At 41.2% G+C, this 19,206-nt stretch overlaps 1 protein-coding gene across 1 annotated transcript in view; it reads right to left on the bottom strand.

Annotated features, from left to right (window-relative positions):
• LOC144604190 (contactin-associated protein-like 2) overlaps positions 1 to 19,206 on the bottom strand; it is a 1,366,128-nt gene that overhangs the window by 852,404 nt on the left and 494,518 nt on the right. The window contains exon 3 of the mRNA XM_078418400.1: positions 2,513 to 2,706. Within this exon, the coding sequence (XP_078274526.1) occupies positions 2,513 to 2,706 (194 nt within the window). The remainder of the gene's footprint in view (positions 1 to 2,512; positions 2,707 to 19,206) is intronic.

The following is a 19,206-nucleotide window of genomic DNA, read 5'->3' as shown; positions in this document are numbered from 1 at the left end:
GTCGAAAGCCTTCTGGAAGTCCAGATATAACACATCCACTGGTTCTCCCTTATCCACTCTACTAGTTACATCCTCAAAAAATTCTATAAGATTCGTCAGACATGATTTACCTTTCATAAATCCATGCTGAATAGGGATGCATGTTACACAGATAATTGAAATTTCAAACTATTATATTTAAAGTGAGTTTTTTTGGTTGTTTTAATTAATATTAATGGTACCTTAAGTTAATATTGCTATTTATTGTTATTATCTGGCCCAATTTAAATCTGATCTGCCATATCGTGTTTCTAATTAAAAAAGAGTTGGCTCGGGTACCTGCCAATATCACTGTAGCATAAAACAAACAGTTTGAGTATCCCAATTTATTTCTGCTTTTCAATTACTATTTGGTCTTCAGCATTTTAATGAGTAAGGTACAAGTTAAAAACCCACAACTTTTGGTTTGCTTATTTTATGACTAAAAGCTAAACCTGCATTATTTGCCAGAATAATGCAGCGAAAACATCTAAAATGAGAACAGAAAGTGGTGTAAACACTCAGCAAGTGGGATATCATCGATGAGAAGAGAATTTCAGGTCAAAGACCCTTCAACACTAATGCAAAAGTCAGACAATAAGTTCATTTTCAGCTGCAGTGAGATTAGGGGAGATGGGGGTTAGGACAAAGGCCAGTTCCAATACAGAGAAAGTGAGTTACTTTAAATTGATAAATTCAATATTGAGTCCCGGGAATTCCAACATGCTCGGATGGAAGTTGACGCGCTGTTCCTCAAATGTACTTCGGGCAATTCTGCTTTAACGATAACCATCAGGTGATATCAATTCCGTTTTTTCTCCCCCTACAGATCTGATGAGCATTTCCAACATTCTCTTTTCGGTTTTGGTTCTCTATATCAGCTCTGACCTGCATTATGCAGCTTTCATGTGTCTCAAGTTCAGTTATACTTTGTTTTCTAACTATTCTCATGCTTAAAGTGTCTGTTATTTTTTTCCGATTTCCCAAGTTTGCAGTTTTATTTCAATTACATAAACTATAAAGTATCTCTGGATTGTACAGTACAGTACTGTGGTTCAAAATAAAAATTACAGATTTCAAAGATTTCAACAATTATCACTGCTTCCTAATTCTCCAGTATGAGAAACACAAATTAAGGGCAGAGGAACAAGTTTTAAAGGGAATTTGAGGTTTGTTTTTTTTACACACAGAGAGTGGTTCATACCAGTGTGCCAGAGTGCCTCAGAGTTCCACTGCCTCAGTGGAAGCAGATGCAATCATGATCTTTATGAGACATTTACTCAAGCACTTAAGGGCCTGTCCCACGTTAGGCGATTTTAAGGTGACTGCCGGCGACTAGGCTGTTGCCGACAGTTCGCCGGGTGTCGCGGGCATGATCGCGAGGAGTCTTCCAAGAATCGTAGTGGATCTCAGCGCATCGCTGAGAAATCATCCGGAGTGAAATTTCTCAGCGACAACTGGCTTGTCGCCAGGTATCGTTGCTTATTGCGGGCGCTGTCGCCTGCTGTCCCCAGGTTTGCTAGGTTCTCTTAGATTCTAGGTTCTCTTAGATGCATTTAGAAGCACATAATATTAAAATAAGTAAAGTCATTTCAAAATACCATAAAATGCTTGTGTTTAACCAATTTATTTACCGTCAGGACATTTGACAGGTAGATTGGAGGCGACAGTTTGACAGTCAGGTAAGTGTGGGAATTTTGCGATGTTTATGGCCATCAGCCATTACATTTAAAGTGGGCACCCAACCCAGATTATGCAACCCAGAAACCAGATATGCATCTCCCATACATTTTCAAAGAATGCCCACACACTTTTCACAAAAATCCACTTAACCACTTTTTAAATGATTTTTTTTAATACAAACTGGAAGTCAATCCAGTTTATGCCTTGTTACAGTGATGCTTGTTTTTTAAGTAACCCATACAAGATGTTATAGTTCAAAACTCTCAAGGACTTACCGACTTGTCAATGATTTCAACGAAAATTAGGACACCGGAGAAGCATTGACAGCGTGGGGGTTTCGTGATGTTTTCGAAGACGGTGTAATCTCGACCTGACTCAGCATTGTCGTGGTCATTGTCCTTGGGTAAAAGAAAAGTTTGGCGATCTGCTACGACTTTGACAGTCGCCGGCAGTCGCCTTAAAATCGCCTAAGGTGGGACAGGTCCTTTACATAGGCAACTCATTGAAGAATGCTGACCGAGTGCAGCGAAATAGGAATAGTGTGGATGGGCACAAAGGTCGGCATGAGTGTACAGCTTATTTCTGTGCTACACAACTCTATGACTCCAAGAATGATGGTGTAAAGGGGTTGTCCATAAATACATGTAAAGGCTATCATACATGGGAAACAGGGTAATTGTGTAATGGACGGACGGCATCGTCTATTATCATCATATTTGCTTGAAAATGAAAGCATTACAAGAAATGAAACCATTACAAAAGAAATGACAAATTAAATTAAATTAAAAATGAAACTGCAGTAAATACCTACCCAGATGTTTCCATCTTGATGGTACGGCTTCCAGTTCCGTCCTTTATCACTGTAAAGTAACCTGTACTGTGTCACCCAGTCCGAACTGCTGTATCTGCCTTGGGTTGCTACTGCAGTGACTTGTTTCCTGTTCCCAAAGTCCAGCTGCAGCCACTGGTAATGATCAGAATCCAGAGGTGACCAACCACCGGCACCTGTAAACAGGAAAACATCAATGTAAAAAGATATACCCCAAAATTACTATAAAATGGAAAGTTACCAAACAGCCAGAAAAGTCTTTATTTGTATCTATCTATTGCTATCGCTATCCCGGAACACCTAGATAAGGAAGACACCTACACCAGACTGCAATTCATAGACTACAGCTCTGATTTCAATACCATTATCCCATCCACGCTCATCTCCAAACTCGTAGAACTTGGAGTCAGCACTCCCCTCTGCAAATGGATTCTTGGCTTCCTGACCAACAGACCACAATCAGTGAGTATCGGTGAAAATCATCCACTACCAGTCCCCTTGTTGGTCATCCATTCTCGGCCCTCTTCTCTAATTCTTATACACTCATGACTCTGCAGCCAAATACGAATCCAACTCAATTTACAAGTTTGCAGACGACACCACCATAGTAGACTGGATATCAAATAATGATGAGACGGAGTGCAGGAAGAAGATTGTGAACCTTGGAACCAGGTGCCAAGACAACAATCTCTCCCTCAATGTCAGCAAGACAAAGGAGATTATGATTGACTTTAGGAAGCAAAACAGTACACATACCCCAGTATTCATTAATGGCCTCGAGGTAGAAAAGGTCAAAGGTTCAAGTTCTTCAGAATAAATATCACCAGCAATTTATCCTGGACCAGCCACATCGAAACTATGGCCAAGAAAGCACACCAATGCCTCTACTTGCACTAAATGTTGTGCCCTTTATCTGTACACTGTGGATGTTTTGTTTTGTGTCTTATCTCTCTTTTTTTTTAACAAGAAGCCACATTTCCTCAGGATGCCTCAGGATTTTGTGTGTTTCAATCAAGTCTCCTCTCACTCCGAGTCTGAAGGGTCCCAACCCAAAACGTTGTCTGTCCATTTCCTCAACTGACCCGCTGAGTTTCTCTAGCATTTTGTGTTTCACTCAAGATTCCAACATCTGCAGTTCCTTGTTTAACCTTTCACTCTTCCAAACTCTAGCAAATACAAACTTAGCTCATGGCATCTTTCAATAAAACCTTTCCTGAACTATTTCCAATGGATGAACATCCTCTTTTAAATAAGGATATATAAGCATACTAAATCTATGTGTAATACTTCAGTAATATCACAATGCACTACACAAAAACCTTCCCACTTTTGTATTCAATTCATTTCTCAATTAATAATGCCTTTGGAAAATCTAAACATAGTATGAAATCAGTTCTTTTTTATCCACAACATATGTTACCTCTTCAAAAAACTGCAATAAATTGGTCAAACAATTTTCCGTTCATCTAACCACAGCAATTCTGTCTGAATCTTTGAAGTTAACTAAATACCGAACAATATAAATATTTTAAATGAGGTGGGTAATAAATAGTCCCAGAGAAAGTGATGGGTATTTAATATTTTCTCTATTACAGACTTTCAGCTAACTAGCCTGTCGTGTCAGGCTTACTATCTCACAGGTTGCTATTTTTGAACCTGTCAGCTCTTAATTTCAACAATTCGCTCAGTAACATTTGTATTTGTTATTTTCCCCCCGTTCTTCCATTTCTTCCAATATCTGAAATACATCCATTTCTTGGAATGTTAATTGTATCCTCTTTACTAAAGACTGCACCATCTCCAATGCCTCCACATCTTTCTTGTAATGGGAAAATGAGAATAGCACACAATACTTCAAAGGTTGCCCAACAAGTTTCCGAAAGCCACAATATGACTTTGTAATTCTTATACTCATTGCCCTGATCAAAGAACGCAAGCGTATAAGACATCGTTTTTCCTATTCTATCTAGTTGCATTGCTAACGTCTGGGAGCTATGGACTTGGACCAAATATCCCTCTGTACTTCACTGCCATTTAGGGTGCTACTTTTTGGTACAGTTATACAACTGTACAGTGCAGTTTTGGTCTCCTAATTTGAGGAAGGACATTCTTGTAATTGAGGCAGTGCAGTGTAGGTTCACGAGATTGATCCCTGGGATGGCAAGAATGTCATATAAGGAAAGATTGAAAAGACTATGCTTGTATTCACTGGAGTTTAGAAGGATGAGAGGGGATCTTATAGAGACATATAAAATTATAAAAGGACTGGACAAGCTAGTTGCAGGAAAAATGTTCCCAATGTTGGGGGAGTCCAGAACCAGGGGCCACAGTCATAGAATAAAGGGGAGGCCATTTAAAACTGAGGTGAGAAGGAACCTTTTCACCCAGAGAGTTGTGAATTTGTGGAATTCTCTGCCACAGAGGGCAGTGGAGGCCAAATCACTGGATGAATTTAAGAGAGAGTTTGATAGAGCTCGGGGGTTAGTGGAATCAAAGGATGTGGGGAGAAGTTGGGCACGGGTTACTGCTTGTGGATGATCAGCCATGATCACAATGAATGGCGGTGCTAGCTCGAAGGGCCGAATGGCCTCCTCCTGCACCTACTTTCTATGTTTCTGTTACTATTGACTGCATGTAGTGTCCTCTTTTTGACATCACAAAGTGCAGCATCGTATATTTGCCCAGATTTAACTCCAACTTTCATTTATCTCCCCATACCAGTAACTAATGAATATCAGCCAATGGTTTGACAGCCTTGTCTGAAACTCCACCAATTTTTGTGTCATCTGCAAACCGACTGCCCCATCTACAGTTTCATCCAAGTTATGGATCCCAGTACAAATCCCTGAGGGATTCCACTGGTTACAGACCTCCATGTTACCCTTCCACCACAAACCTCTTCCTTCTATGAGTAAGCCAGTTCTGAATCCAGAGTCCAAGTCACAATGAATCCCATGCAGCCTAATCTTCTGGATCAGCCTACCATGAGGAACCTTGTAAAATACTTTACTGGAATTCATGTTGACAACATCCACAGCCCTAACCTCATCAAGAACATTCATGACCACCAAAAAAAACTCAATCAATTGTCATACAACCTTGCTTAACTCACACAATACCATGCTGGCTGTCCATAATTAGCCCATTCTCTTCCAAATACAAGTACATACTATCCCGAAGAACTTTCACCAATAGCGAAGCTGCCATTGATATGGGGCTCAATGGCTTATCATTTTCTAGATAATTCCCATTTTCCTTCTCAAACAAAGGAACACCATTGGCCGGCCTCCAGTCCTCTGGGACCTTGCCTTTGGCTACAGAAGATACAAGAATACAAGCCTCAGCCATCTCCTCTCTCACTCCTCTCAGCAACATAGGATAGATCCCATCAGGCCCCGAGGACATAGCCATCTTAATGCTTTTCAAGAGTCTCTCTTAATCTCAAAATGCCCTGGTATATTAGTAACTCCCTCACTGATCTCACTATCCTCTGTGTCCTTCTCCTTGGTTAACACCAATGCTTAATACTCATTAATTCTTGTGGCCCAGCCTTCTCCATAGTTCCTTTCTTGTTTTTAACATGTATATATATATATATAAAACGCCTTGGGATTTTCTTTAATCCTTCTTTCCAAGGACATTTAAATTCCATCTTTAGACCCTCCTAATTTCCTTCTGTTTGTTCCTGCTTTCTTCATATTCCCCAAAGACATGTCTGATTCTGTCTGCAATGAGGTATACTCTCCTTTTCACCAAGTTGACAACCACCCTGGCCATGCAAGGTACCATTACCATCTATGTACCTCCACCTTACGGGAACATGCCAGTCTCTCAAAAGACATCCACACGTCAGATGTGGACTTACCAATAACAACCAATAATAGCCCAATTTAGTCTCCCTAGCTCCTGCCTAATAATGTTGTCATTTACTCATCCCCAACTTTGGACTTTCCCCCATGATCCAAATGCCCATGTGACTCTTGGTAAAATTTAATACATGAATATTTGAAGCTGTAAATTTTGTCATTTTACAACATGCAAGCTGCGATTATCATAATGTGACCATCAATTTTTTTTCTCAGTAACTAGTTCAAGAAATATTTGATGCTGAAACTATGTGCAACATCAAATAGTTATATAGGGGCTTATATTACATGCAAAGTAAAAGAATCTCTCCGAAATTGTTTGGGGATTTGATGGGTGAACTTTAATTACAAGATCTTCATGTGGAGGAGTTTAGTAGGCAGTTAATGTGGAAGTCAACCAAGTTCTTAAAAATGACTAAAGGACGAGGGGTAATATGCTATTTGGATTAATCAAATGACAAAGTCATAAATCACCAGAAAACACTGGAGATTGCCAACTCAATGCATCTTTTTGCTGGCCAATCTGTACTTTAATGATGGCATGCATCATTAGTCTTTCATTATTTTTCAATCAAGATCCAAACCATTATGGTTAAATACATCTAATAATCATTATTATGATGAAGATACTTCAATCAAAATACACAGAAAAGCTGGGGGTTGGGAGTGAAGTTATTCTGATCTTCAAGTTTGTGATGTCAATCGTGACTCCAGCAGGTGAAGAATTATCCCCCTAATTCCCACAGACGTCTGTGTTGCTTGGGTTCCTTTTAGTCACGCATACTTAAATTCTGTCTTGATGACAACAAAAAAATATTGTCTAATCACTGGAATTGCACTATCTGGACTGTGGTTGGACCAAGATTGTATTCATTAGAACTGAGATGAGGAAAAACTTTTTCAGTCAGAGAGTTGTGAATCTGTGGAATTCTCTGCCTCAGAGGGCAGTGGAGGCCAATTCTCTGAATGCATTCAAGAGAGAGCTGGATAGAGCTCTTAAGGATAGCGGAGTCAGTGGGTATGGGGAAAAGGCAGGAACGGGGTACTGATTGAGAATGATCAGCCATGATCACATTGAATGGCGGTGCTGGCTCGAAGGGCCGAATGGCCTCCTCCTGCACCTATTGTCTATTGTATTGTGGTCTGGAGCTAAATAGTCCTGACAAGATCCAAAGATCAGCATCACTGAGCTAGTTGCTCGTGAATTAATGCTGCTTGACTGCAAGGTAGACAACAGTTTGTATCATTTTTGCTGATGCTTCAGAGAGAACTGATGGGGACAATGGTCAGCTAGATTTAATTTATCCTCAGACAACGTTCCACTGAATTGCGTGGATAGAAATGTTGTTGCTTTACTTTAGGAACATGTTCTGTCGTGGGGTAGACTTTCTTCCCCCCCCTCCCCTATCTTTGCACATCCCCAATCCTTTCCACCCGTCACTTTAATTTCATGTTTCATGTATTTTGTGTTTTATGACTGTTGGCAGATCAATTTTCCTCCTGTGATAAATAAAGTTCTATCGTATCGTATCACAAAGGCATAGCTTCTGAAGAAATGAGAAAGAAACTGGCTTCAACACTACAAATGGGATGCTGCACTGCCCCATAGTCTTGGCTCCATCCAGTGAGCTAACCATTTCTTAATGTGATATATCAATCAAACTCACTGAAGATTGCTATTTGTAATGGATACTGCCACAAGACAGGTCAGGGATGAATCATCATTTCAGCACATCTGCCTGAAAATAGATTCCAATATGGTCCTGGAATCTGCTCTTCTTTACGGTGAGGATGATCTTGAGTCCAACACCTTTTGTTAAATCAGATCTGGCAGAGCTACAAAACTTTGATCAGGGTCATTGGTTATATGATCACTGCCTCTGCTATTTAGCTTGTGTTATATTGGCATCATGTTTTCCAAAATGTATGGAGCTGCTCCTGGGAAGAAGTCATTACTGAATTGTTTGGATTCCTGGTTTAGTATTAATCGTAATAGGGAAGCTGTCGTGCAAAGAAGTCACAATTTATTGCAGAATATAATTCTGCTATTGGCCTGGAGTATCTCATGCTTTGGCCATGATGAATCTATCATTTTAAACATGGGGCATTGCACACAGTTCTCTGGAACTGTTATGCCACAATGCTAAGAAACTATATTCTGCACTCAATTATATCTTTCCTTTTCTCCGCTGTACTTGTGCTTGTCTTGATTGTACTCATGTATGGTATTATCTGATTTGATTTGGATGGCATGTACACAAAAAGAATTTCACTGTACCACAGTAATAAACCTAAATCATTAGCATGGTGGTTGTGTCATGTAACATGGAGGATGCCTTAATATGTATGTAGACACAAAAACCATTTCCACAATCAAATCTCTCAAGATGACAAAAATATCGGCAAGCTACCTCCTCCAAATGATGTACGACTTGGTGGTGTAACACCAATGGTACAGAGGGCATTTAAGAATCAACCACATAGGGTGGATCTAAAATCATGTGCAGACTGGAAGAACATTAAAAGAAACAGATTTCTTTTTAATCACAACCAGAACATTTTTATGGTCATCGTTATCAAGACCAATTAATGATTTTGTTCTCAAACTCAACAGCCACCCCATGGTAGAATTTGAACTCGGGCTTCTGGGTTGCAGGTCCACATTTGTACATATTTATATAAACAGCACAATCAATTTTCTTTTAAATCATCAAAGGTTTGAAAAAAAGAAACAATGTAAAAACTGTCAAATTAAAACATTTCGAAAGGTGTGCGTGGGATTCTTGGCCGCAGGAAGTCAGAAGGGAGTGCGGGAACTAGAATCCCAATATGTGGAAGAGAGCAGAGAAACTAGGATCTCAGTGAATGGAAATGGAACATAGGAGTCAGGACTGTGGATGGCAATTCAGCAAACATCACCGGCTGACCAAAATATCGAACCATCATGGTTTCTGAATGGTTGGATAGCAGATTATAATAATTTTACTGTATTACCTGAAACTTCACTCGCTCCCTGACAACCGTTCCTTTCCATTAGAATGAAAAGAGTTGCAAAACCTCTATCAGGTCTTACCTGATTGCTGGGAAATTGCAGGTTTATGTTCTAATGCTGGACCATCAGCAGTCGAGTATCAGAGCAAAATGGGCTTGATATTGGCAATCAGTGGACTGAAGTCTGGGACTTCCACAGTAGTACAAATTACAGTAGTAAATGTATTTTTCCCAATATTCTTTGACCCCAAGAAAAGGAGTTTGTGGAGTGCCTCTGAGATGGATTCTTAGAGCAGCTTGTACTGGAGCCTACCAGGGAGAAGGCAATTCTGGATTTAGTGTTGTGTAATGAACCGGATCTGATAAGGGAACTCAAGGTAAAGGAACCATTAGGAGGCAGTGACCATAGCATAAGTTTTACTCTGCAATTTGAGAGGGTGAAGGTAAAATCGGAAGTGTCAGTATTGCAGTTGAACAAAGACGACTATATTGGCATGAGGGAGAAGCTGGCCAAAGTTGACTGGAAAGGGACCCGAGCAGGGATGACGTTGGAACAACAATGACAGGTGTTTCTTGGAATAATCGAGAAGATGCAGGGTCATTTCATTCCAAAGAGGAAGAACGATTCTAAAGGGAGTAAGAGGCGACCGTGGCTGACAAGGGAAGTCAACGACAGTACAAAAATAAATGAGAAAACGTATAACATAGCAAAGATGAGCATTGGTGATCATTTTCCTATCATGTTCTATAGATTCTGGATCAGTTCCTGTGGATTGGAGGGAAGCTAATGTTATCCCACTTTTCAAGAAAGGAGGGAGAGAGGGAATTATCGACCAGTTAGCCTAACATCGGTGGTGGGGAAGATGCTGGAGTCGATTATCAAAGATGTAATAGAGGCGCATTTGGATAGCAGTAACAGGATCGGTCCAAGTCAGAATGGATTTACGAAGGAGAAATCATGCTTGACACATCTTCTGGATTTTTTTGAGGATGTAACAACTAAAATGGACAAGGGAGAGCCAGTGGATGTAGTGTACCTGGACCCTCAGAAAGCCTTTGATAAGGTCCCACACAGGAGATTACTGGGCAAAATGAGAGCACATGGTATTGGGAGTAGGGTATTGACATGGATAGAAAATTGGTTGGCAGACAGGATAAAAAGAGTAGGGATTAATGGGTCCCTTTCAGAATGGCAGGCAGTGACTAGTGGGGTACTGCAAGGTTCGGTGTTGGGACCGCAGCTATTTACAATATACATTAATGATTTAGATGAAGGAATTAAAAGTAACATTAGCAAATTTGCAGATGACACAAAGCTGGGTGGCAGTGTGAACTGTGAAGAGGATGCTATGAGGATGCAGAGTGTCTTAGACAGGTTGGGTGAGTGGGCAGATGCATGGCAGATGCAGTATAATGTGGATAGATTAGAGGTTATCCACTTTGGAGGCAAGAATGGGAAGGCAGGGTATTATCTGAATGGTGTCAGGTTAGAAAAAGGGGAAGTACAACAAGACCTGGGTGGCCCAGTACATCAGTCACTGAAAGTAAGCATACAGGTACAGCGGGCAGTGAAGAAAGCTAATGGCATGTTGGCCTTCATAAAGAGAGGAGTTGAGTATAGGAGCAAAGAGGTCCTTCTGCAGTTGTACAGGGTCCTGGTAAGACCACACCTGGAGTATTGTGTGTCAGTTTTGGTCTCCAAATTTGAGGAAGGACATTCTTGTTATTGAGGGAGTGCAGCGTAGGTTCACGAGGTTAATTCCCGGGATGGCGGGACTGTCATATGATGAAAGAACGAAGCGACTGGGCTTATATTCACTGGACTAGAAGGATGAGAGGGGATCTTATAGAAACATATAAAATTATCAAGGGATTGGACACGCTAGATGCAGGAAACATGTTCCTGATGTTGAGAGAGCCCAGAACCAGGGGCCACAGTTTAAGAATAAGGGGTAGGCCATTTAGAACTGAGATGAGGACAAACGTTTTCACACAGAGAGTTGTGAATTTGTGGAATTCTCAGAAGGCAGATTCATTGGATGCATTCAAAAGAGTTAGATAGAGCTCTTAGGGCTAGCGGAATCAAGGGGTATGGGGAGAAGGCAGGAACGGGGTACTGATTGTGGATGATCAGCCATGATCACATTGAATGACGGTGCTGGCTCGAAGGGCCGAATGGCCTACTCCCGCACCTATTGTCTATGTATCTATCTATTTCTCCTGTCAGCTACCTTTGCAATAAAGTTGGTTCAATAAACTGCTCATATTGAAATATACTGTCAAAAATCCCCAAACGGTCACAAACATGGTAACAAAGCTTTTCCTACAAAGGAAAAGAAATTTAGAATACAGACACTCCTTGACATATGTAATATGCGACTTACATCAACTCACACTTCCGTAAGCAACTCTTTAAGCCCACTGGCACCCACGTGGTCTCTGCTTGAGGTACCACATGGTTTCGCTTAAAATAGTTAATGTATACGTGTGCAGTAGCACTTCCAATTCTGACTTGCATAACGTCCGACTTAACCAAGTCGGGACATGACCTTTACATAAGTCGGGGAGCATCTGTACTGGTGAATGCTCTTCTTACAATTTAAACAAAAAAAGTTAAAATGAAAAATTTGTTATGAGAGGTAGGATATACATGCATTTAGACAGACAAGGGCTGATTAGGGATAGTCAGCATGGTTTTGTACGAGGGAGGTCGTGTCTCCCAAATCTGATTGTATTTTTTGAGGTGCGACCAAAAAGGTTGATGAGGGCAGAGCTGTAAATGTTGTATATATGGACTTCAGCAAGTCATTTGACAAGGTTCCACATGGCCTGTGACTTGTGGTGTGCCTCAGGGTCCAATGCTGGGCCCATTACTGTTTGTCATCTATATCCATGACTTGGATGAGAATGTACATGGCAAGATTAGCAAGTATGCAGATGATACAAGAGTGGGTGGTTATGCAGAAAGTGAAGATATTTGTCAAAGATTGCAGCAGGATTTTGATCGGTTGGCCAGGTGGGCTGAGGAATGGTTGATGGAATTTAATACAGAGAAATGTGAGATGTTGCATTTTGGAAAGTCCAACCATGGGTAGGACCCACACAGTGAATGGTAGAGCTCCGGGAAGTGTTGTAAAGCAGAGGGATCGAGGAGTACAGGTACATAGTTCCTTGAAGATGGCACCACAGGTAGATGGGGTGGTCAAAAAGGCTTTTGGCATATTGGCCTATTGTGTTTAGTTCTGGGCACAATGTTATAGGAAAGATATTGTCAAGTTTGAAAGGGTGCAGAAAAGATTTACAAGGATGTTGCCAGGACTCAAGGTTCTGAGCTATAGGGAGAGGTTGAGAAGGCTGGGACTCTATTCCCTGGAGCAAAGAGGATGAGGGATGATCTTATAGTGTATAAAATCATGAGAGGAATAGATCTGGTAGACACACAGATTGAGGACTGTGATTTAAGGTGAAGGGAGAAAAAAAATTATAGGAATCTGAGGGGTAACTTTATCATGCAAAGGGTAGTGGGTGTTTGGAACGAGCTGCCAGAGGAGGTAGTTGCGGCAGGGACTATGACAATGTTTAAGAAACAATTCGACAAGTTCATGGACAGGACAGGTTTAGAGAGGTATGGGCCAAATGCAGGCAAGTGAGACTAGTATAGAAGGGACATGTTGATCGGTGTGGGCAATGTGGTCCAAAGGGTCTGTTTCCACTCTGTATGACTCTATGCCTACATTCTAATCCAAATTGTTGATATAGATAAGAAACAGCTATAGAACTAACACCGATCACCGAGGAACAGCACTGGTCAGAGTCGTCCAGTGTGAAAAACAACCTTCCACCATCAACCTCTGCTCCCTACCATAAAGCCAATTCTGTATCCAGTTTGCCTTTAAAGATTGAAGAGAGCATTATTAAAGAATATTGGAAAAATATGTGAATGACTAGATAATCTTTCTTTGGAGAAAATAAAGAAAAGTTGTCAAATCCTGCAAGGAGGATTAATGACCAGTAGCTGAACGTAAAAACCTACTCAATGTTCTTTTTCTAAAATAAATTCAGTGCACATAACGTGGATGATCTCAAATCAGTAGATTTAAGGGCCTGTCCCACTTTAAGCGATTTTAAGGCAACTGCTGGCGACTAGGCTGTCGCCGACAGCTCGCCGGGTGTCGCGGGCATGATCGTCAGGAGTCTTCTAAGAATCGTAGTGGATCTCAGCGCGTTGCTGAGAAATCATCCAGGGTGAAATTTCTCGGCGACAGCTGGCTTGTCGCCAGGTATCGTTGCTTATTGCGGGTGCTGTCGCATGCTGTCCCCAGGTTTGCTAGGTTCTCTTAGATGCATTTAGAAGCACATTATATTAAAATAAGTAAAGTCATTTCAAAATACCATAAAATGCTTGTGTTTAACCAATTTATTTACTGTCAGGACATTTGACAGGTAGATTGGAGGCGACAGTTTGATGGTCAGGTAACCTTAGGAATTTTGCGATGTTTATGGCCATCAGCCTTTACATTTAAAGTGGGCTCCCAACCCAGATATGCAACCCAGAAACCAGATATGCATCTCCCGTACATTTTCAAAGAATGCCCACATACGTTTCACAAAAATCCACCTAACCACTTTTAAAATTAGTTAACTGGAAGTAAATCTAGTTTATGCCTTGTTATAGTAAGGCTTGGTTTTTAAGTAACCCATACAAGATGTTATAGTTCAAAACTCTCAAGTACTTACTGACTTGTCAGTTATTTCAGCGAAAATTAGCATTGACAGCGTGGGAATTTCGCGATGTTCCCGAAGACGCTGTAATCTCGACCTGACTCGGCATTGTCGTGGTCATTGTCATCGGGTAAAAGAAAAGTTCGGCGATCACTTCACTTTGACAGTCGCTGGTAGTCGCCTAAAAAATTGCCTAAGTGGGACAGGCCCTTTATGCCACCACCATGGGAAAAAATTGAGCACTCTACCTAAATATCAGTTGAGTCCATGAGCTCAAGTTTATGGTGAGGCTGAAATTAACTCATTTAGAGATGGAAATACTGCCAAGATTACACTTGTACAGAATGCAGATTAGACAATAGACAATAGACAATAGGTGCAGGAGTAGGCCATTCAGCCCTTCGAGCCAGCACCGCCATTCAATGCGATCATGGCTGAATTCTGTTATTACGGTTCCCAGCATTCTGCCTTCCGGTTCTAAACAAATTTCAACACAGTTGACTAATTTATAATTACATCTTTCTGTTTACATAGTGCGGCACAGTGGCTGAGCTGCTGCCCCACATCACCAGAGACTCGGGTTCGATCCTGACCAAGGGAGCTGTCTGTGTAGAGTTTGCACATTCTCCCTGTGATCATGTAGGTTTTCTCTGGGTGCTCTGGTTTCTTCCCCCGTTCCAAAGTTATGCAGGTTTGCAGGCTAATGGGCTAACTTGCTTCTAGTGTGTAGGTTACAAAAGTGAGAATTAGTGTACAGATGATCGATGGTTCGTGTGGACCCGGTGGGGCGAAGGGCCTGTTTCCACGCTGTATATCTAAACGACACATATTAACGCTAAATATTTTAATATTTTGAATATACTTGCATACATTGAGGTTTATAATTTGCCCCATTCACAGGTTTGAACCAAAATAGTGAATAGTCGTGTTCAAAATGTGTGGAAGTGCACAAACACATGCTCTCAAAGTAACAAAAGAAATTAAAACTACACAAGTGAAATATTTGAAAATCCGACTAAATAATTTCTCCTAATATATCTTTAAAACATTCAAAAGCTGCATCAGCAACATCACCTGGTCTCAGCTCTTGTTCAATGATTCTGATAAGCAGCTGCAAATTGCTCAGAGCCAGGTTTAGAAATCGGTCTATAATGTTTCAAATTATTTTCTACTCCTTTTGAATATACGAATACACTTGCTGTGCAACCTGCTGCTGCAGTTAATGTATTTATTTCACTTTCTCCAAGTTTCCTTTTCATGGCATCATTAAGGTATCCAATTTTATTTTCTAGCTTCACTTTCCCACATCTTCCCTAGAGCCTCACTTATTGCTCTAGTTTGCACTTCCAAAGTCTAGCAAGCTGGCTTATTACATTTGCCATTCTCCTTGATTCCCATATCAAATCTAACCATGCAGTGATTGCCAGAACCCAGGTTCACCGACTTATGATTACTGATTATTTTTGGCAGACTGTTGAATGTCAAATTTGCTGTGCGTAATATGCATTAAGTTACTTATTGCCTCTGAAAAATTGCTCCACCTTCCATCCCTCATTTTCAGTTGCATAATCTATCTGCTTTGGCCTCAAAATATTTAATTTCCCTATGATTGTTTCATTAAAATTTTCCGCAGTCTCCTTTATTTGTCTGAACAGCTCAATATTTATCCATTTATCTGGAGACACCAGTCAATATGAATTGCCAATTTTAATTCTGTTGCACTTTCCATTAATTAATTTACAGATTACTTCTGCCATCTACCCTCCTGTTGTTATTGTGCAGTTATTCTGTCATTACTCAACAGTGATGATGCTATTCTACCAGCTGAATAAGTCGACGGTCGCAGAACATGCCACTCACTGAAAGTTCCATCTTTGCAAAATTCTGCTTACATCTCCGTGCTGCGGGATGCTAATAATTTTGAGAAATTTTGCTGCCTGTGCATCCTTTGTATGTCAGCACTATATTTAAAACACATCATTCACAGTGGAAAAAACCCCAGCACATTTATCAATACATACCGGGTTGAAGCTTTTCACAGAACATTATGTCCTTATTTCACTCTCAATGGCTTACCCCCCACCCCCCCAAACACAGCAGTCAGTCAGAAGAGTTGTGATTCAAAACATCACCTATCCATGTTCTCCAAAGATGCTGCCTGATCCACTGAATTACTCCAGTACTTTGTCTCCTTTTGTAAACCAGCATCTGCAGTTCCTTGTATCTCCATTTTACTGCTCCACTGCAAAATCTCAAAGCATGCCCACTTTGAAGATGTTCTCCTCCTCTCCCTGACAGAGGTTCTATAAGACCCTTTCTCGCTTCTCCCCTTCGTGATTCTAGCTGCTCACCTGCGATCCACCAATCACTTGCCAGGCTTTGACCTGCCACCACCTCTCTTTCTCCCCCACACCCTATTCCCCCGAGATCACAATCAGAGTGAAGGAGGGAATCCTGACAGAGGGAATTTTATACTCTACCCACACCCTATTATCTGACTTTACTCAGATAGGCACAGACACAAAATAAAACAACTCATAGGTCCCAACCCACATCACTTACCCATGAACTCCAGAGCTCCAGAGATGCTGCCTAAACTGCCAAATTACTCAAGCACTTTGTTTTCTTTTGGTAAACAGGCATATGCAGTTCTTTGTGTCTCTGTTTACCTTTGTTTATTTAGGTCTTAGAATGAAATGCATAATTGAATAGTAACACAGAAACATAAAAGATAGGTGCAGGAGGAGGCCATTTGGCCCTTTGAGCCAGCACCGTCATTCATTGTGATCATGGCTGATCATCCACAATCAGTAACCTGTGCCTGCCTTCTCCTCATATCCCCTGATTCCACTAGCCCATAGAGCTCTATCTAACTCTCTTTTAAATTCATCCAGTGAATTGTCCTCCACTGCCTTCTGCGGCAGAGAATTCCACAAGTTTACAACTCTGGGTGAAAAAGTTTCTTCTCACCTCAGTTTTAAATGGCCTCTCCTTTATTCTTAGACTGTGGCCCCTGGTTCTGGACTCCCCCAGCATTGGGAAAACATTTCTTGCATCTAGTTCTGTCCTTTTATAATTTTCTACGTCTCTATAAGATCTCCTCTCAACCTTCTAAACTCCAGTGAATTCAAGCCCAGTCTTTCCAATCTTTCCTCATATCCCAGGGATTAACCTCGTGAACCTACGCTGCACTGCCTCAATAGCAAGGACATCCTTCCTCAAATTAGGAGACCAAAACTGCACACAAAACTCCAGATGTGGTCTCACCAGGGCCCTATACAACTGCAGAAGGACCTCTTTGCTCCAATACTCAAATCTTCATGTTATGAAGGCCAACATGCCATTAGCTTTCTTCACTGCCTGCTGTACCTGCACACTTACTTTCAGTGACTGGTGTACAATGATACCCAGGTCTCATTGCACTTCCCCTTTACCTAATCTGACACCATTCAGATAATAATCTGCCTCCTTGTTTTTGCCGCCAAAGTGGATAACCTCACATTTATCTACATTGTACTGTATCTGCCATGCATCGGCCCACTCACTCAACCTGTCCATGTCACCCTGCAACCTCCTAACATTCTCTTCACAGTTCACAGTGCCACCCAGCTTTGTGTCATCTGCAAACTTCCTAGTGTTACCTCTAATTCCCTCTTCCAAATCATTAACTTATATTGTAAATAGTTGCAACCCCAACACCGAGCCATGCGGCACTCCACTCGACACTGCCCGCCTTTCTGAAAAGCACCCTTTATTCCTACTCTTTGCTTCCTGTCTGCCAACCAATTCTCTATCCATGCGAATACCCTACCCCCAATACCATGTGCTCTAATTTTGCTTACCAACCTCCTGTGTGGGACCTTATCAGAGGCTTTATAAAAGTCGAGATACACTACATCCACTGGCTCTCCTTCATCCATTTTACTTGTCACATCCTCAAAAAATTCCAGAAGATTAGTCAAGCAGGATTTCTCCTTCATAAATACATGCTGACTTGGACCAATTCTTTTACTGCTATCCAAATGTGCCGTTACTACCTCTTTAATAATTGACTCCAGCATCTTCCCCACCACCGATGTCAGGCTAACTGGTCTATAATACCCTGTTTTCTCTCTTGCTCCTTTCTTGAAAAATTGGGTAATGTTAGCTACCCTCCAATCCACAGGAACTGATCCTGAATCTATTGAACATTGGAAAATGATCACCAATGCGTCCACGATTTCTAGAGCCACGTCCTTGAGTACCATGGGATGCAGACCATCAGGCCCTGGGGATTTATAAGCCTTCAGTCCCATCAGTCTACCCAATACTATTTCTCGCCTAATGCAAATTTTTTTCAGTTCCTCTGTCTCCCTAGATCCTCAGTCCTCTAGTACATCTGGGAGATTTTTTGTGTCTTCCTTAGTGAAGACTGATCCGAAGTACCTGTTCAACTCTACTGCCATTTCCTTGTTACCCATAATAATTCCACCCGTTTCTGCCTTCAAGGGACTCGCATTTGTCTTTACTAATCTTTTTCTCTTAACATACCTAAAGAAGCTTCCCCTCGTACTTCGTCTTTTCAGCCCGTATTGCCCTTTTTGTTACCTTCTGTTGTCCTTTGAAAGTTACCCAATCCTCCAGCTTCCCGCTCCTCTTTGCTATGTTATATATTTTTTCCTTTAGTTTTATTCCATCCATATTCCATCCCATCCTTGTCAGCCACAGTTGCCTCTTACTCCCCTTAGAATCTTTCTTCCTCTTTGGAATGAAATGATCCTGCATCTTCTGGATTATGCCCAGAAATTCCTGCCATTGCTGTCCCACTGTCATTCCTGCTAGGATCCTTTTCCAGTCGACCTTGGCCAGCTCCTCTCTCATGCCTTCATAGTCCCCTTTGTTCAACTGCAACACTGACACTTCTGATTTAACCTTCTCCCTCTCAAATTGCAGATTAAAACTAATCATATTATGGTCACTACCTTCAAGCAGTTCCTTTATCTTGAGTTCCCTTATTAAATCTGGTTCATTGGACAACACTAAATCCAGAATTACCTTCTCTCTAGTAGGCTCCAGTACAATCTGCTCTAAGAATCCATCTCTGAGGCACTCTACAAA

The sequence above is a fragment of the Rhinoraja longicauda genome, chromosome 2, assembly GCF_053455715.1.
Source record: "Rhinoraja longicauda isolate Sanriku21f chromosome 2, sRhiLon1.1, whole genome shotgun sequence".
Classification (NCBI taxonomy): Eukaryota; Metazoa; Chordata; class Chondrichthyes; order Rajiformes; family Arhynchobatidae; genus Rhinoraja; species Rhinoraja longicauda.
This window is presented reverse-complemented; position numbering and strand designations above follow the sequence as displayed.